Consider the following 21,568-nt stretch of genomic DNA (forward strand, 5'->3'; position numbering starts at 1 on the left):
CAATGAGCAATTAGTTATTCCACTTCTACAAAGTTGCTACATATTATAATCATCTTTTCAAAGAAGGAAACTAGGACACAAAATAATGAATTTGTCCTAACTCATGAAAAATAAACAACAGCAAAAGCTATTAATAACTTCTGGCCAAAACCACAACTTCAGCAATAAGTGATCATGTAAAGTTAAAGGTCTCTGAGTGGAACAAATCCTCAATGTCTGTGACTAGACTCGTGGTATCTCCTTGGATATGTTGCCATTCAGAAGTGGCCAGGTTCATTCCTCCCTATACTCTACTGCACATCTCTAGCTTGGAGTCCAATTAAGGTAGCTCCAAGGAATGGAATAGGATTCTTAATAGCACTGAAATTAAAAAGATTATAAAGCAGCTTTTAAAGAAACTGGCCCACTTTGTATTACTATGGAGCCAAAAAAGATACAGTAAAGAAAACCATCCCTCACCCCGCCCCCATAAACTGAAGGGATATAGACTAGTAATCCTACAACACAAGAGATGTGACCTATACTATTTTCTTGGACTTTTTTTTCCTACCGTACCCTTAGCAGTCACATTCAGAGTCTCCTTGGGGATAAGGAATGATATTTAAAACAGGAATTCTATAAATTTTTTTTCCTTTGTATACTTTTGAAAAGAGTATACCTTTAATACAAGGAGATCAGCTGCACAAGCACACTATACCAGATCTACTATATAATTAGATAGATAAATAGACATATTCTGGCAGCTATGTAAAGTACTTCTGAACTCTAAAATATTTTGTTGGGGGGGGCGGATATAAATATCTGCATCTAAGAGTTTGGGTCCTATTTAGCTAGCCAAATACAGTAGGAAAGCTTAGAAAAGCCCAGAATTTTTACAAGAAATTTCCATGTCTCAAAAGGTTTTTGCAAAATTATTTTGCAATTATTTATTCTTACCTTTGAGTATGATGTACCTATCTAAATATTTTTTAACAAATGACTTAAGCTTTGCTTTTTTCCCAAAAAGTTAACTATGAGACAGAATTATAAAAGTAATGTCAAATGTTTAACAATTATGAAACTACATTTTAAAATACAACTCCTCCAAATCAAGAACAAAATGAAAACAAAATAACTTAAATAAGTATCCAGTTGAAAGCATAAACACACAGAAAAACTATCTTTTAGAGATACATACTGAGATCAGATATGGAGGAGGAATCCATACATTAAAAGAGATGAAAGTGACATAACAATTAGGCAAATAAAACCTCTCATTTGTATCCCAATTCAACCAAATATACTGTAAAAAATTATAAAGGAATAATCCATACACTACTGGACATTTGATAATGGTAAGGAGAGTTTTTTTAATTTAAAATTTATATTTTATTATGTTAAAATAAAAATAGAGGAAAAATACAGCCCCTACCTATTAAATGTGCATACCAAAATATTTATGAGAATGATTCTTGGATTTGCTTGAAAATAATCTAGGTTTTTGAGTAGATAGAGGTATAGATGAAACAATATCAGCTATGAGTTGAAAGCTGTTGAAGCTGCATGATGAGAAAAGTGGATTTATCACATTACTCTATATACATTTCTACATGTGTAAAATTTTCTACCCTAAATCTTAGAAAAATAATAATACAATAGAGTTGTCATAACAATCTTTTTTGAGGTGTGGAAGATGGATTCAAATTCCTTCTTCACATTAGGTTTTGGTAGTTCTCAGCAAGTCTATGATTAATTTTCTTTTCAATATTTATATGAAAATTATTTTGCCTCAATACTGAGTGATAGTTTTTGTGGATAAGGAAATTCCAGGTTAATATCAATTTTTCCAAATATTGCTTTGTTGCCTTTTAGTATCTATTGTTGCTGATAATTCAGCTGTTAGTCTAAACATTGTTTCTTTGTAGAAAATTATTTCTTTCTGGTATCATTTAAGTTTTTATCTTTCTCTTTCATATTCTACATCTTCACTATAATGTGTTCACTTCTGGATTTAATTTAATTTTTCCTCACTCGAAATCAGTATGTGCATTCTATGGGATAACTTATTTCTGAGGCAATTGTGAAAAATCATCAACTATTAAGTCTTCAAATATTGCCTTTCTTTCAATCTTTTACTTTCTGAAATTCCCATTGTATACATACTGGATACTTTCCTTCAATCAGTCTTCTTTCTATCCCATCTTTTCATATTTACCATTTATATCTCTGTGATGCATTCTGGGTACTTCCTACAGTGCCATCTTCTAAGTCACTAATTCTCTCTCTGGTTAGGTCTAATATTTTATAAAATCTGTTATTAGAGTTTTTAATTTCACATATTTCACTCTTAGGATTTCAATTTGTTTCTTTTTCACATCAGCCTCTTTTTGGTATTTTATCATTTTTCTTAGAATTTCAATTCTAATTTGTATGCCTTTAATTATGTTAAACATATTTATTGGTATTTTCTATTCTCTATTTGGATGCTATCTGACTACCTTAGTTTCTTGGGAGTCTAGCTTTTTTTTTTTAAGATTTATTTATTTATTTTAGAGAGAGGGAGTGCATGTAGAAGGGCAGAGGGAGAGAATCTCAAGCAGGCTCCCCACTAAGCAAGGAGTCCTTTGCAGGGTTCAATTTCATGACCAGAACCAAAACCAAGAGTCAGAGGCTTAACCAACTGGGCTACCCAGACACCCCTATTGGGAGTCGAGTCTTGATGCTTACTCTGACTCTTGCATATTTGGGATGCATTTGGGACTGATTCCTCAGTTTTTTTCATAATAGACTCTCTTTTAGAAGAGTTTTGGGTTTAACAGAGAAATTTAAAAGATGTTACAGAGTTCCCATGTACTTCACACCAAGTTTCCTGTACTGTTAATATCTTAAGTGAATATGCACACTAATTGTTTGTTGCAATTAATAAACCAATATTAACATATTATTATTAACTAAGTTCCAAGTTTATTAACATTTCCTTAGTTTTACCTAATGTTTTCTTCTGTTTCAGGATACGACATTACAGTGAATTGACAAATTGTAAGTTCCTCTTAGTTTTGAAAGTTTCTCAGATTTTCCTAATTTTTGATGACCTTTGTAGTTTTGAGGCATACCAATTAAATATTTTGTAGGATGCCCTTCTATTACAATTTGCCTGAGGATGCCTGGATGGCCCAATCAGTTAAGAATTTGACTCTTTGTGTTGGCTCAGGTCATGATCTGACATTTGTGGGATTGAGTATCTCATCAGGCTCTGTGCTCAGCACAGAGTTTGCTTCAGATTCTCTCTCTCTCTCTCCCTCCTGTTCACTCTCTCCCCTCAAATACATAAATAAATAAAATCTTTAAAATAAAAGAAAATTCATCTGATATTTTATTCATGATTAGATTACAGTTATCAGTGGTTGAGAGGAAAATAACATGAAAATGAAACAATGAAATAATTAAAATTGCATTTTCATTAAATCATATTAAAGGTACATCTTACCAATGTGATTAATCACTGCTGGTTGTGACTTTGATTACCTGGGTGAGGTAGAGTTTATGAGGCTTCCCCACTGTAAATTTCCTCATGTGTTTTATAACTTCTGATAATTACATCATTTTGCTATGGCTTTTTCTTTTGTGGGAATACCCTGTGGACTTCTGTTGGGCATTTACCTTCAAAGTGATTTTAAATTTGCTTTGATAGTAACCCCTAGGACCAATTTTTATTTTAATTTCTTGGGTCTGGGATTCTTAGACATAAGTAATATAAATTTAAATACTAAACACAATGAAGTTGCAGGCCTGGGACACTTACTGTTTAGGTGGGGGGAGTCTTTCTTATAACTTTCTTGAGCCAATGGGGAATTTTTTTCAAATGTAACAGATCTTGGCTTTTGATAAGAATCTAAACCTTAACCTACTTTATACAGTCCTATTTTGTATCCACAAATGAGAACTATCCTCAGACCTCACCATCTGTACTACCATAAAGGCATCTATGATATGATTATATTATAGGTCTGATTCACTTTGTTTTTTCAGTACTCACTTGTTTATAGCATCCAAGGATTCTCATTCCTTCTTGCAAGCTGAAATACTTAAATTATCATATTTTACCCATAATTTATGTGAGTTTGTTGTAAAAGGTTTTTTATTTCCTCTACCATATTTTTGGAATCTAAAATCCTTTCCTCAATCTTGCTGGATCTCTTTCCCCCCAGCAATACATGTGTGAAAAACCCCTTTCCATGCTATCTCTTCTGCAATGATACCACTATTTTATCCAAAATTTTCTAAGTCTCAAAGGTTAATATTATTAATAGGGTAAGCAGCTATCACAATGTATGTAGACTATTTCTTCACATGATCAATGAAAGATTTAATAAAGATAAGATATATCATTTTAACTTAAGTGCAATTAAGATTTTAAAATAAACTAAACTTCAGCTGCGAAAATTTAAGAATAAATGTTTTTACTTAACAGATCCTCCTTGACTCATGATTGGGTGACATCCTGATAAATCCATTATAAATTGAAAATGTAATAAGTCAAAAAAGTATTTAATATACCCACTACCAAACATCATAGGTTGGCTTAGCCTACCTTAAATGTGCTCTGAATACTTATATTAGCCTACAGTTGAACAAAATCATCTAATACAAAATCTATTTTATAATAAAGATTTGAAATACTTCATGTAATATGTTGAATACTTTACTGAAAGTGAAAAAAAACAGAATTGTTGTATAGGTACAGAACGGTTGTAAGCATATCAATTATTTACCCTCAAGATCACATGAATGACTGAGAGCTGAGGTTTACTGCCACTGCCCAGCATCACAAAAGCATCATCCCACACATGGCTAGCCAGGGAAGAGATCAAAATTCAAAATTCAGAGTATGGTTTTAATTGAGTGTGTATAGCTTATGCACCTTCATAATCTCAGAAAATTGTGCCAAACCCTTATGTGAGCAATCATCTGTATTTTTCTTCTAAAAGTTGAACACAAGGATCACACAAAGGTTTTATGAAACACCCACAAGCTAATTAAATAAAGCCTATGTCAGAGAAAAGAATCAATTATCTTTAATAAAACAAAGCTATGAACCTAAAAAGTGATTATTTATTTTAATTAATCATAATATAGAGGTTATGGTGTCAATGTTCACACTTCTATTTCTAAGTAACCTCCCATTTTCATATCCTAATATTTTAAATTAGAAGTGCATTACAAAATCAATTCATTGTTTTCAATGAGAAACCCATATCAAGTAAAATATTAAGAGATTACTGTCCATAAATCTCATTGTCCAATGCTTTTCAAGTGTGAGTTTCAACAGCTAAGCCAACCTTCTTAAAAACTTTTCCTAAGGTATATCCTTGATCCTTTTTCTAAATGAACGTCAAATCTCATTAACTGGCACATAAGCAGTTTATTCCCTAATTGGAAATGTATCCTTCCAGGTTCTATCAGCTATGGCTGGAATGAAAAGAGGCATTTAATCTGCATAGGGCTACCCCTTTGACAGGGTTTTTAGATGGTGCGATTTCACTTAGAAGGGGGAGTAGGTATGCAGTCAATCGGAAGAATGACTTTAAAATTTAGCTTTAGACTAAAGACATCATGGTGTTCAAAGTTAGAAGTGGAATAAACAAAACATGTCCATGTAATGGCCATTAAAATAGAAAAGTTCAAGCACAGATATGACCTGGACCTCACACTCCTCTCCTTCCTCCACCAGGAAGCATCTGGAAGGCTTAATGACAAATGGCAGACAGGATTAGGGCAACTACAGCTGGGTCAAACTCCTACGAATAGAACTAGACAAGCTTATGTGGAATGAGAAAATCATATAATCAAAATCCAACTGGTATGAGCAGCTGTAGAACTGGTCCCTAGACTGAGATGCAGGTAAGGTCATCAGAGGAGAAGGCATGGCAAGGAGGAGTCCGTGCTGGGGTTGACCACCTTGCCCAGGTTGATTGGTAGAGGTTTGCTGCCGATACCACCAGCATCAGAGCTCCTTTCTTCAGTTCTAACATGGTTGACCCCATTTTAAGTGGCATGCCTAGATGGTCAGGCATCCACTGTTTAACCAAGGTCCAGATATTCTGACTGAAGAGTTAGGAGGCTAACTGAAGTAGAGCAGGGTGTCTATATGATTTCTAAATCACACAGTAGGAAATATAACTGAGTGGGTCCTTTCCTTCCCCTCCTGGTAAATCATATTCATCCTCCAAGCGTGACCTCTTCTGGAAAGGCTTCCCCAACCACTCCAAGATGTTGATTTCATCTTTTCTGCTTCATTTTTTTCCCATATTAAGAATCTTTCCAGTTCTCAAGATGATGTATAAATAAAAATGTTTAGCTCTAACTGTACCTACTTATAAGAATCTTTGCTATCTCAACATCAAAACTAGTATAAAAGAGGTAATCAGACATGCTGTTGACTGAAAAGGGGGGGGGAATGAAAGGAAAGAAAAAAGGTGGGGAATGAGGGAAGGGAGGAAAAGAGGGACAGAAGATGGAGGGAGAGGGGACAAAGGCAATAACTAAATGTTGTCAGATCTGGCCTGACTCCTGGCCCCTGTATCCTCCTTCTTCTCTCCTTCCTCACTTCTTAGTCTCCTGACCTCTAGGAGGCTTAACATTCTGCAGTGTCTAGGATCAATCCTCCCTGAGGCAGTCAAGATTTAAGCCTATTTTCTATGGTTTAGTATCATGTCCCTTCCTGTCACTCTTATCCTAAGACTGGGTCCCTGACTGGCCAACAAGGCCAGGGTTCCTGAGTTTCTCTTTCCATGCTGCTCTCTCTCAGAACTGAGATCATTACCACCATCCAGGCCCATGGCTGGGACCCCTCCACCTACTGAGCCTAGGCCAGCTGGCTAACTCACTGTCAGACATGCTTTATGACCTCTCTTCAGGGGCAACCCAACAACCAACCAGCTTTCACTGGCCTTGGTCCCTCTCTGCTGATCATCAGCAGCAGATAATGCTGATCATTCCTCTCAGCATGCTCAAGGCCTGGCCAGATCTCAAGGTTCAACAAGAGTGAAACACAGAATCTCTGTGGGGATTTTTGAGCAATGGAGTGATATATGCCAGAGGAAGGCTCTTTGGTGTGTGGAAAGAGGGTGAGAAGGCAATCCACTTTGCCTCTGAATGTTTACAAAGTAATTTATGAAAAACAGCCACTTAAACACACTCAACAAGCTCTTGAAATATGTTGTTTTCCATGTTAGGAATTCTTAGAAACAAATCAGATTTTTTTTGTAAAAAAGATTATTTTTCAGCACATCTGTTTTGCTTTTTAAAGAAGGAGTCTGATACCTGAAACACTTGAAAGAACCTGAGGAATTATATCAGTGAAACAGGGACCATGATTAGTTACAGGGAAAGGGTGTGTTTATTGCCAAATCAATCATTAATACTAATACACAGTAGTGACTGAACCAGTGTTTGTTGAATGAATGAATGAATGAATGAACATGTCCACATCTATGTGTTTATATGTAGAAGAAGGTGATAGGTGGATGGAGATTTACCAATGAAATCTATTGCGTAACACCAAATAGTTTTATGATTTCAGGGCTTTTGAAGCATGTATTTTGATATCTCACACAAACTCCATGAACATATAAGTGGACTTTAACAAAAAGCATTAGGAGTTCTCTCTGCAAGTACAGACTGTCTAAACAAGAAATAAGAGACCTCAGAGGAACAGTTACTAACCCCAGGCCACTGAACCTTATTCATCTAAGGGGCACAAAGAAAGCAAGAAGCCTTTGGAAATGGTAAAGGTGATAAAATATGCTATATCTCATTCTAGAAAAATGGCTTTCACGTACTATTTAGTGGTAGTTGCTTATACTTAGAGTTTTAAGATTAACCCGCCACAGAAACACCTCAAGGATGAGCTAAAAATTATAGTATTGATACAAATATATGTGTGCATATGTTTAAAACAGCAGCCCTACTAAGTTATATGTATAAAATGCCACTTTGTCAGGAAATGCATTTAAATAGTCTAACACTGTGCTTCAAGGTTTAGCACTAAGAGGCTCTGACAGACTGGAAAAGGAAGCAAATTCCATGAATAATGTCCTATTTGGTGTATCAGAAAGTACTGTTCTTATGTTAATTATTGTGACAATGAGAGGGAAAATATCTAAAGTAAGAGATTATAAATTTTGTTCTGGTCTATTTAATGCAATGATCTAAAAGAAATCAAGGACTTAACTCTTTAATTCTGATTTTTCTTTCTAATTCCGCTTCTTCACATAATTTGAGGCTAGATGCAAAGATTGGTTTTTTTTATTATATATTCCAAAAGGACATCACAGGACTTTGTGCATTTAAGACATTCTTATTACAGACGAGTGAACAGGTATTTAAAATGCAATGTATTCTAAGACTGAACCTCAAATACACAAAAAAAGTACAGGAATCTGGGCAGCAATCCAAAGCAATCCAAATACTGTAAGACAGTGCCATTGTATGTACTTTCAAATTATCAATTGAGGCTGAGACTTGTGAAAATAAGCCAAGGAAAACATCTCCATATCCCAGATACATGTTTTCCTGTCCTCTCATTCATTTTTCCTGGTATAAAGTTATTTACCTGAGCACAGAAATAGCAAATCAGAAGAACAAATATATATTAAAAATCACAGAGGAAAGGCAAAGAGCTCTAGAGTGGAAATCAAGAACCCTGTCTTCTCATTCAATGTTTGCCCTTTATAAGTTATATAACATTGAAGAAGTCACTAAATATCCCAAAGTCTCATTTTGCTCACCATTAATTTAATAATAATAATAAGAAGAAGAATAACACTGATCTCATTTGAACACTGTGGCAGAGAAAGTTACTATGTATTTACCATATGATTTCCTCTTCCTGGAAACTGCAGGATCCATTCTTCCCAGTCTTCCTTGTGGTTAGGTTGAATGGGGGGTGTGGAGGTGGTTGTCACCTGCCTAAATTCTAACCAGTGAAATATGAACAAAAGTGATATACGCCATTCCCAAACTGGTCTGTAAATATATTTCACAAGATCCTCTAGCTCTCTCCTCCTATACTGTGACATTCTTAGCAGCCACACATCAGTGTAGTTTATAACACCCTGAGTCTCTGAATTGCCACCTATAGGAAAGCATAAGTAGGAGAGCCAATAATCCTATTTAACCTACGATGTGAGCAACAAAGGAAACTCATTTTATTAAGCCATTAAGATTTTTAGGCTTATTGGATACCACATATAATATAGCCTATCCTTACTAATAAAATGGCAAAATTAGAAAATAAATTTTACTTGGTTTATATATTAATGGGCTATACAGCTAGCTATACAGGGTAGTATTGGTAGCAATGATAGAAAGCTTGTAAAAACTTATCAGAAATCCTAAGGTATTTTTGACATTATACCATTACGTAGGTAACATAAAGTCATCCTGAAAGGTAGAATTCAATCACCACAGACCAGTCAAATACTTATGTAAGAAATTAGCATTTGACTCTGCCTTTAATATATCTAGGAAATAAAGACAGAGATGATCCATTTCACCTGAAATGATTGGGTATCTGTAACCTCATTACCTGTGTTTATTACAATGAATGAAGTCTGATCTGTGACACTAAATTTCTAGAAAAAGTGACCTCTAGCCCAAAGATAAAAATTCACACCGGTGTGAAGTGATTCTCTCACTTTCAAATAAGAACTGAGAGAATGATAGTGACCTTTTTTTTTTTTTTTTTTTAAATCTCCTTTTAGGAAACCATTCTTCTTGGTTTATAAGCACTCAGAAAAAAACAACACAATGTGAAGATTTTACAGATAATACAATTTTATATACACTGATTTTGTCTAAATTTCAAGTACTATTTACATACAATTGGAGGGGGGAGCCTTCCTGAGGGCCTGAAAAAATGGTACCTAAGATAACATTATTATTTTCTCGATCGAATTGTTTAGTCAACCAATAAATTATTCCCTTTAGAGATTTTTGGAGATATATTAATTCAAGAGAATTACATCAATTCAATTGTCCTTTATTGGATAATTATTGAGTGTTATTTTACAAATATCACTGACAGGATTAAAAAGATTTGTCATAGAATCAGAAGACTAAAATTCCATTCAAAGAAGGATAAAAATGTTCCTTAAATTTGATTTCAGACATGTACTTTAGAGCAATCTTGACATATCTGGAAGTACATAAATAAATTTAAACCCATCAATGACCTAAAGAAAGAAATTACAGCCATCTTAAATACTTGCAATTTATCTTTATGATGATGCCAAGTCACTAATTTTAGAATTTGGAAATTAGAAATTATAGCAAAAACTGCATTTTAGCAAAATCAACAATCTAGAGGCAGACAGTAAAGTATATACTTCAGGTAAACAGAAACCTAAGTTTGCCTATTTCTGAATTTCTTGACACTGCTAAGAATTCATAATGTATCTTCTCACACAGGTTAGAAGAACCATAGGAAAATACAGGCCAGATCACTAGAGTTAATTCTATATACATATATACACCAACTGTGTTTCCATATACTGAAACAAAGCAGCTTGGTAAGGCTTTCTGAACAGTAGCCTACCTTTCACTATGGTAGGGAACTACTTGCCTATCAAAACCCCCACTCTCCCCTTCCTTCTTAGAGAACAAAGCCCTAATTCCAGCAATTCCATTTTTAGGTATTTATCTGAAGAAAATTAAAATGCTAATTCAAAAAAACCAAGCACTCCTATGTTCATAACAGCATTATTTACAATGGCTAAGCTATAGAAGGAACCTAAATATCCAGAGACAGATGAACGGATAAAAATATAGGAGATATATATATCTGATTTTAGTTTCCAAATAAAATGTGTGTATATAAATATAAGTATATATATATATATGTGTGTATATATATATATATATATATATACACACACACACACACAGACACACACATAGTGTGTATATCACACACACACACACACAATGGAATGGCACCCATCCATACTAAAGAATGAAATCTTTCCATGGATGGACCTAGAAGGTAATATGCTAAGTAAAATAAGTCAGACAAGACAAATACCATGATTTTACTCATGTGTGGAATCTAAAAAACAAAACATCATTGAAAAATAACAAATAAGCAAACAAAACAAAATAGAAACAGACTTATAGATACAGAGAACCAGAGGGTAGGAGAGTAAGAGGATGGATGAAATAAGTAAGGGAAATCAAGAGGTACAACTTTCCAGTTATATAATAAATAACACAGAGAGATGTAATGTACAGAACAAGGAATACAGTTAATAATATTGTAACAACCTTGCATGATGATAGATGATAACTAGACTTATTATAGTGACCACTTCATAATATATGTAAATTTTGAATCATTATGTTGTACACCTGAAATTAATACCACTTTGTATGTCAACTGTTCTTCAATAAGAAAGGGAAGGGAAAGGAGAGGGCAAGAGAGAGTGAAAGAGAAAGAGGGAGAGAGAAGGGAGAAAGGAAGGGAGGAAAGAAAGCGTTTCAATCTCTCTGGTAGTGAGATCTAAAAAACCTGCAGAATCTTCTGACCCTGCCCTTGATTTCAACTAAAAAGAAGTTTCTTAAATACGTCACTCCACTTGTCACTCCTACCTTTAATAGAGATGACCTAACACACATCTGCTATATGCCAGAAGTACCAAGTTCTTCCCCCTTCTTCCGCATGCCCATTCAAGAAAACTATTGTTTTTCCTTAAAATTCTGTTTGTGATTATCTAAGCTTCATTGAAACAAAAGATAAATTTGGCACATGTCAACCTGTGTATGTGATATTTTCCACTATTAAAATATATTGTTGTTTTTATTTCCTTTGTAAAACAGCTAAGATCATTACATTTTAAATAGAAAGGTATTGAGGTAAGTAATAATCAGTATTAGTTAAATATAATCTGGCCAAAAGAAAATACACACCAAGTACTTTTTGATGAATGCATTGTCTTCTGGAATGAAATTACATACATCTACAAATGACCATTTGGTAAGTTTTAGGATAATGTAAGATTTCAGAGAAAGCTGCTTAAAGAAAACAGACTCATCTTTTAGGGGCCAATTTTTTCTTCCCCCAACTTTCTTATTCCTCCTGACCCCCATATCTATAATGGTTAGAGCTCCATTTACTCCAGTTACTACCATGGACCCCTAAGTTCTATGCACTCTGGGAAAAAGACCAAAAAAGTAAGAGTTTAATGTTTGATGACACCATGGAATTACTCTCCCACCAGCTAGCCATGCCTGCAGCTCCCCAGGATCATGGGAAACAGGGGCTCATTCCATCCATCTCCGTGGGCCACACACAGGCACTGGGAAAACCACTTTATAAGAGTGCACCATTTTCAACAGAACCACATCAGCCATGGGCCCAGGGCTGGGTTGGCCTGTAAAATGCTGCGAACGGTCACAGGGGTCAGCTAGGGTACATTCACGGGCCACAGGTCGGGTCAGTAAAAAAAAAAAAAAAAAAAACAACAACAACAACAACAAAAAACCCACTCCCACTCTCTAGTCTGTATCTAGACTACTTGTACATGAGAAAGATTTTTCCTATTTAACAGTATTCATCAAATTTGTTAAAATACTAATGTGTTTTGTAAGAATATCAGCACTGTGGGGGATTTATTTTAATAATGTTTTCTTTACAAAAGAGACCTAGAGATAAAAATTCACTGGAACCCAACTCTGAAGGAAAATTTTCCCTTCTAACTTCCCAAAAATATAATGAGAAATCCTGTCGATTTATATTTTCTAAAGTACTTTAGGGAAGAAAACAAGAAATACTCTACCATAGAATGTACATTAACGTGATAATATGAAGAGTACTTTCTAGATTTATTTTTTTATATTTCTATTTCCAGGATTCTGTTTTCTAAAAATCTATTGATTCCTATATATGAACAATGATTAAGATTTTAGTTTCCAAATAAAATTTACTCAATAACCTCCTCATGATGGCCAGGGAATTTTTTTTGAAAGCCTAAATCTCAGTGCAATTATATTTACTTCAACAATATACATGAAAAGAAGGAGCAAATGGGGAAAAAAGAAAGAGGAAGAGAGAAAACAAACCTATTTATGTCTACCTGGGTCTAACGCGACTGTATTCTATTGTATATTCCCCCCCCTACTATATTAGATATAGATGGGATAGGAAAGTTTTCATCTTTCAACCCAGAAATTAAAATAATAATAATAATAATAATAATAATAATAATAATAATAATAATAAAGAAATTAAAATAATAAACATCTCCAAGATTTTGGTATCAAAAAAATACTCTCTTCATCTCAATTTGATCTCATTTATTCTCCTCTAAACAAGCTAAGAGAAAAAGCAAAATGCAGATGTTAATTTCCTAAGTGGCTGATATATCAAGCTCTCATGCTACAAAGCCATAACTTTTGTAATATCATTCTGATAGAAAAAAACCCTAAAACTGCAAGTCTCCAAATGCATTGTTTTAGAATTTATATCAAAAGTGACTCCATCATTTCCTATATGTGTGTTTGTCTCAATAGCTTAGAGCTGTTACAGCTTATGCCAAAGGTAGAAATACAGCTTGATGAGAAGAAAAACAATGTTCCACATATTTTGAAGTCTTTCAAAATTACATTTAGGCTAACCAATGTATATATTTTTATTATAAATTATTTTCTAGAAGATTATAATTTTTTGTTTAATAATTACAGTTAATTTCCTTATAAGTATCATAGAACTTACTTAATATCTTGTGGTTGGTGTAGTAAAAAATATATTTTAAAATAAGTGATGTTCAGGACTTACCACCTCCTCCTCCAAGAAGACTGGCATTTGCTGTTTAAAACAAAACAAACAAAAACAATTAAATAATATATAGAAACTATAATATGTCGATAATATGTCAGATAGTCTAAGAAAAACCTGGTGGTGATCATGTCTCTTATAAATACACACAAACTCACACTATGTACTTTCATATAAAGATAGCATTTATTACTGCTTTATGATGATATGAAAATTAAAATAATTCACTTTTTTCTCTTCAAATGACTATTTTTATATGTACTCCCTTCTAATAAATGAGGTACATATTATGATTCTTTTATTTTCTATTCTGTATCGAAATTAATCTTCTATGTTCTCTGTTTTATCAAGTAGAGATAGAATAATGCTATTTAGGCAATTCAATGATTTCAAAGGACAATGTAACATAATAATAATAATAATTTTAATAAAATCTCATCAAATAAACTATCCTAAGACACTGTACAGTAAGAACCCTTAACCAGTAACAGATTTATTACTTTTAGCATTAACTTTTTATTTGAAGGAAAGAAAAGCATTTTCATAAAATAATGTTGTGCCATTTCTTATACAGTTATCCATTATTCTAGCACACATATTTCTAGAAGCCAAATAACAAGCAAAAGATAAGATAATTCCATTTGAATTCATTTCAAGAGGTCAAAGTTTTATGAAGTTCCATTGCAGGTTTCTATGTAAGTAGTAAAAACATTATGCCTATGTTTATCTTGTCATTATAACAGCCAGAAAACAAAAGTTAATACACACTGCACTGAGCTTTATTCCATAGAGTTCTTATGTATAATAGGCATTATCTCATGCTATTATAAAAAAAAAGAAATCCTACAGCAGTATAAAGAAAGAATGTGGCATCCAAGATCTCTTTCTTTGTGTAACTTGAACTACCAAAACATTAAAGAAATCATTTAGGAAAGAGAAGTAGGAATCTTTAACTTGAACTTCAGTGTGCTGTCCACAGACCATGCATTGCCATAGAAGCAAAAATCTGTTACTAATTCCATCAATAGGCATTTTTGCAACAAATACCCATATTCATAGTTCCATGAGGTTAAATATGTGATAATGTATATAACACTAAAGAGAATATCATGAAAATGCATAAAGACCACATGCCAAGACCAAGGCCTTGTCAATATGTCAGTATTAGAGCATCAATCTTATTTCATATCACCTTCCAAGGACAGGGTCATCTAATTGCTGCTCTTGCCTTCCTCTCAGTACTTATTCCACAAACATGGACTAGATAGCAATGTCATTAATCAATCATAAATAAAACACATTCCTGATGTCATAAAATCTTCTGTCATTCTGTCAACTCAGGTCCCAAATCTATCTGACTTCACAGTGAGAGTGTATAGTTAGTTACATAGATGGTAGCCTGGACTTAATGTCCTGCACCAAATTAATCTTTATAGCTGTTGAAGTGATAAATTGTTGCAGGGACAAGAGGAAACATGCTGTGAATTCTATTTTGGTTCCCATACTCCTTCGTGAATGGCAGAATTTTCATGATCAACCCATGTCTCTTGGCTAAATCAAATATTTTCTAAAATCTTAGCTATATGCATTTATAAAACCACATGGCATTTCACACTCCTGCTGATTATTTTTATATTTCCTTGAGAACTACTTCCCTATCTATAAGTTTTCCAGATCCCTGAAACTGTTTTTCTCCAACTTTCACATATTCATTCATAAAGAAAGTTATTTCCAAGAAAAAATAACAATAGTGGTAGTTTTTCACTCAAATTATGGCCAGGAGCACAATAACACAATGTAGCTACTTTCACCCAATGTTTTGCTCAATAAAGGTAGAGGTTGCCTGTTTTGAGAACATAGCCCAAGGTCCCTCTATTTAACTAAGCACTTATCCAATAGATGTGGGTGGATGAGTAGGCGTAGGTATAGGAACTAGAATCCCAGTGCTGGAGAACCATCAAGTCAGTATATGTCAGATGTGTGCTCATGTCTAGATCAGTGTATCTGGTCACATTTTAATATCAATGTAGAACTACTTTACCAAACTGTGGCATTCTACATGGTATATTATCTTTTTTTTTTTTTTTTTTTTTTTTGAGAGAGAGAGTGAGAGAGAGAGAGAGAGCAGGGGTAGAGAGGAGGAGAGGGAGGAAGAGACTTTTAACCAGGCTCTGCACTGGGTGTGGAGCCTGAAACAGGGCTTCATCTCACCATCCTCAACATGACCTGAACTGAAATCAAGAGTTGGAAGCATAACTGACTGAGTCACGTAGGTGTCAAGATTTTTAAGATAATTTCATGTGCATTATCATTCATGTAATAGGACTTAATCTAGGCTGCTAAATATATTCACACACACGCACTATATATATAGTGAATATATATATATGTGTATATATATGTGTGTGTGTGTGTATATATATATATATATATATATATATATATATTCAAAGCAATTCTAATAGCTATAACCTGGGTAATGATTTTTCTAAAGAATTCATGAAATCTAAGCCTATTTTATCAATTTCTGTGCTCATATTTTTTTATTATTTTTAATTATGATAGTCACACAGAGAGAGTGAGAGAGAGAGGCAGAGACATAGGCAGAGGGAGAAGCAGGCTCCATGCACTGGGAGCCCGATGTGGGATCCCGGGTCTCCAGGAGCGCGCCCTGGGCCAAAGGCAGGCGCCAAACCGCTGCGCCACCCAAGGATCCCCTGTTCTCATAATTTTTTTAATAAAATGTTTATTAGCAAAAATATCAAGGCAATTTTCTTCAGTAAAAATGACATAAATGAAGGCAAATAAAAGTGAACCTTTTATCAGGATTTTGAATATAACCTTTCCCTTCACAAAGCGCCTTATATATAACTGATGCTCAACATTTATTAGTCAGATGGATTGTTTCTTCCATTTTACAAAAGTGAAAATGACTTTTGTATCTTTAAAATTAATAGTCATTTAATTTCTACTTAATTATCTCTAATAAATTGAGGTACATCCCAATTAAATAGAAGCCCCTAAAGATGTGGTCTGAGTTTAATAGTTTGGACTACATCTAAGAAGCTCTCAATACATTTTTTCTAACGGGATAATTGGTAAGTTTAGTCCAACTTCTTTTGATACTAGAGGTATTTGTTTATTGAAGTGTGTGGAAAGAGTAAACATTGGTCCTTTTTCTGCTTGTAAAACCAAGGACTATCAAAAAAAACTCTTAAAATTTCTTTGGAAATACTTAACGACTAAGGATGTAAAAATGTTTATATATTTCTGTCCCTATATAAGTCCCTTGCTAGAGGGAATTTCAGAAGTGCTTCTTGTTATTCCCAAAGCTTCTCAGAGAAGGAAAAGGAGAAAAGAAACAAAGAAAACTTGAAGTTTATGAGCATAATATCACTGCTTCCAAAGTAAGATTTAAAAATCTCTTTTCTGAGCATGCTTACTGACACTATTATTATTCATATTTTCCTAAATAAAATATCCTTTCTATTACCAGAGAGGTAGAGGAAAAAAAATCAAGCTACAGTAATCGCCTCAAAAATCAATTAAATGAGAAACTAAAATGAGCCATTATAAGTTAATGAATCTGTGTATTGCACTTTTTTGTCCCCCCCAAAATAACAACTCAATGAGATAAACAGTTTCACTGTTTATAAAGCAAAAGACAAAACAAAACAAAAAACAAAAATGAAAAACAGTGAATATAAAATGGGAGAAAGATTTACCTAAATCTAATTTCAAAATGGCAAGTATGGAGAATTTATTTATGATATCCTAACCAAATGACTTAGAGTTTTTGAGAAATTATTTTCTTCCATTTGAACTCAGTTCTGAAATTTTTAATGAAAATTATCAAATTTTTATAGGTATATCCACTTTTAAATTATCAAAACCATAGGGAAAAGTGAATTCAATTAGGAATCCTTTTCTTGGGATAATCAGCCTAAATGAAAAATGATCATGGTACTTACCAATAGTATTATTCATTATTTCATGTGTTTCTCAGAACATAAATGGAATATTACATTACCTTCTTTCTAAAAAGAAAAATATCTTGAATGACCCTCTGTGTGCATATACATGTCTGTGTGTGCATGCATGTGTATCTTTTTATAAATACAATTAAATTATGGATCAAATGATGAAAAACAAAATTACTATATACTATAAGTAATCTTCCATTACTGGAAGATCCTAAGTGAAATGCATGCCATAACATTGTTAGAAATTTAAGACAGCTGTAGTTAATCAGACCCCTAAAGCACTTTTCCTCCTAATATCTCAAAATCCTTTTTAGTCTGTATAGGGTAATAGAAAGAGCCAGGTAACCTGTTTTACTTCTGCCTCAGTTTCTAAATAGTCCAGTGGGTTGAGTAAGTCATAGTCAACTACCTTATTTATCCTCTTCCATCAGGAAATTTAGAATTACCAGGGATGGCAAACAAATTTCAAATAATTCTGATTCATTAATTAGAAAAGACTGTCAGTATCTCTCTCTCTCTCTCTCTCTTTTGCTTTTATTTATTTATTCATGAAAGACACAGAGAGAGAGGCAGAAACATAGGCAGAGGGAGAAGCAGGCTCCCTGCAGGAAACCTGACAGGGACTTGATCCCAGGACCCCAGGATCATGACCTGAGTGGAAAACAGACTCAACTGCTGAGCTGCCCAGGTACCCCAATTGTCAGTATCTCTTGATTTGAGCACAATTCTAAAGCTAAATCTAGGCTTAGTGGGAAAGAGAACTATGATCAGTTAATAATACTGATCACAGTCAGAGTGGGGTAAGGAGAACTGAAATGGCAGCAGACATGACATATATTGGAGATCTGTACATCAGTTAACTTCTCTTAGTTTTGACAGTTCTCTTAGATTTGACAGTTTCTGATGCAATAAAATTTTATTCAGTAATCTTAAGAAACAAAGCCACTACCCAATACATGCCAGCCTTGTATTTTAGCATACTTAACAGCCCCCGCAGTTTGTGAGTCAGAAATATAGTAGCTCTTGTTTATCCACAGGGGACATCCTCGAAGACACCCGCAGTAGACGCCTGAAACCTCAGATAGTACCATAATCTATGCATACTATGTTTTTTTTCTTTGCCTATGGTAAAGTTTAATTTATAAATTGGGCACAGTAAAAGATTGAGAACAATAATAATAAAACAATTTTTTAAAAAGTACTGTAATTAAAGTTAGGTGAATGTGGTCTTTTTCTCTCTCAGAATATGGTGTGCTGCACTCACACTTCTTTTTGTGATGATATGAAATTATAAAATGCCTACCTGAGAAGATGAAGTGAGCTGAATGATGTAAGCACTGTATGCAATGTTAGGTTTTAATGTAAAGCAGGTGATCCTCCTTCTGATAATACATCAGGAGGATCACCTGCCTCCAGATCATATGGTTGACCTCAGGTAACTGAAACCCCAGAAAGTGAAATGCAGATGAGGGGGAACTGCTGTAATCCAGTCTGTGAAATAATCCAGATTGGGAGATGTAACTCATGCTATGAGCTAAACTGGCCTGGTAAGTGTTTGAAACAAGTTTGTATTCCACTTACCAAGATAATTTCTATTATCTTTACAGTAATCATTTGTTTGCATCCCATTTCTACCCCCACCCAAGACTATCTGGCAAACAAGCAACAGCCTGGGAGACTAGTATTTAAACATTGATTAAGAGCAGTCCAGGTGGCTCAGCGGTTTAGTGCCGCCTTCAGCCCAGGGTGTGATCCTAGAGGCCTGGGATCAAGTCCCTCTGGAGTCGGGCTCCGCATGGAGCCTGCCTGTGTCTCTGCCTCTCTCTGTGCCTCTCAGGAATAAGTAAATAAAATCTTTAAAAAACAAACAAAAAAAATTGATTAAGACTGTGCAGAGTTTGTTTGCTTTTTCATCGTTATAAAAGAAATTGTAGTTACTTTTATTCTAACAGGATCCTGACCACCAAGTTTGTTTATTCTGCTTTCTTATTACAATAGAGCACATGGGATGTCAAATGATTGTTGGCAAAAAATTCCCCAGAAGCTCTATGTAAAACACTATTTCATTCACAACATGTTATCCTAAAAGATACAAAAGATGAGATATCACCTGTTAGAATGGCACATTATATTCCTTACAATGTGAAACTCAAAGTAGGAAGTGCTAAAACATCTAAGACTAAAATCCCAAGCATGTGAATGACTCTAGCACTACTTTATACAGGGAGCAACCATCCCAAGTGACAGCTGTGGAAATACAATCTACACAGACAAATCCAGCCATCAGTTTGGCAACAACTCTCTGTTCATGCTTTACTAGATTTATACCTTCTAAACAAAATCAAGGGAATGCCAGAGGTTTGGAGCAATGGTATAATATCCTGCTTTGAAGCTGACAGAGAGAAAATTAAACATAGGCTTAACTATCTCACATGCAGAAACCAGGCATAAACACAGGATTAATAGTTTACATTTTATACTAACTGCAGAATTTAAAGAAACCATTGATTATTCCAGGGTCTGTGTGTTTTATATAAGTTGGAACCTACTATGAAGCCAAAAATAGAATACAATAAGCCTTACTGTTGATGAATAGGTGAAAAAGCATCAGGAATTAGAAAACTTACTTGGGAGTATTAACAAAGAAAACAAAACATAATGACTTTTGTTGCAGCATGAGGGAGGAGAAGAGCTGCCCCTTGTTAGCCAATTTGGCTTCACCAGCTACAACTCTATGTATTCAGTGACTTCAAGAAATACTGCAACATGGGAGGAAAACCACGTATTTTGCCCAATTCCTTCATTTTACAGAAGTGGATCAAAGAGGTCAGGTGACTTGTCTAGGCTCAGATGCAGGAGAACCTACTCTACAATACTGCCAATGAAACTGGAAAATCACACACACAGATGTTTCCTTTACTATCTGAAAAAAGAGCACTCCCATGAAACATTTTTGTAAGCTAAAATGGTATAAAGCAAAGAAGTAATTATCATTCATTTACGTGGAAAATTTTTTAGCCATTCCCAGACCCAAAAAATAACCTCTTTTATGCTTTTCTGATATCTTAGGACACATCTTGCTAGTGGATACACAAAATAAACTGAGATAAGGGACAGATGCTCACAGAGTTCAAAGCTATGGCAACTTGATGCTGAGATGCTGGGCCTAGTTCTCAAAGAAGGACCTTGGCAGGGCCGCTTTCACTGCTCAGGGTGCACGTTGGTTCTGCATACTGGCTTGCTGCAGAAAAATACTGAATGCTATTTTCACTTCTTTGATAAAAGCAAAAATCCTCTTCAGTTTTCTTTCAGTTAGAGAAAATAGGTACCACTGTATGTCTTTTGTACTAGCTAGGTGGTATAATGTGAACTTTTGAAAAGCAGGGGATACATGTATGTATGTATGTATGTACACATATTTTTTCTCCTCATAAATCACATCCAAAGATGGTAACAAAACATAATATGCATGGAATCTACAGAATGTTATCCTACTGAAGATCACCTAATTTAATTATAAAAGGGTGAACTAAAGTATTGCCAGGTCCTACAGCTCCATAATGCAATGTAACTAATGCAAAATGAGAGGAATCAGCACATGCTTTTATGTCACAGTCCTCTTTCTCGACACTATGTATCGAATCAGTTGTAATTTTGATGATGACAACACTGGCTCAGTTACAAAAATAGGATTACTTAAGTAACCCAATCTGGGACTTTCCAAAGAGTGAACAAGTGTGTCTAAATAGGGAAAAAATGAGTTCAAATGTGTATT

The 21,568-nt window shown here is 34.3% G+C and overlaps 1 protein-coding gene across 4 annotated transcripts in view; it reads right to left on the reverse strand.

The window, feature by feature from the left end:
- The window catches only part of MACROD2 (mono-ADP ribosylhydrolase 2), a 1,919,734-nt gene that overhangs the window by 1,449,727 nt on the left and 448,439 nt on the right, over window positions 1–21,568 (reverse strand). For all 4 annotated transcript variants that reach the window (XM_077872168.1, XM_077872167.1, XM_077872166.1 and 1 more), the window contains exon 4: window positions 13,811–13,840. In XM_077872168.1, coding sequence (XP_077728294.1) covers window positions 13,811–13,840 — 30 coding nt within the window. The remainder of the gene's footprint in view (window positions 1–13,810; window positions 13,841–21,568) is intronic.

This window comes from Canis aureus, chromosome 26 (assembly GCF_053574225.1).
Source record: "Canis aureus isolate CA01 chromosome 26, VMU_Caureus_v.1.0, whole genome shotgun sequence".
Taxonomy (NCBI): domain Eukaryota; kingdom Metazoa; phylum Chordata; class Mammalia; order Carnivora; family Canidae; genus Canis; species Canis aureus.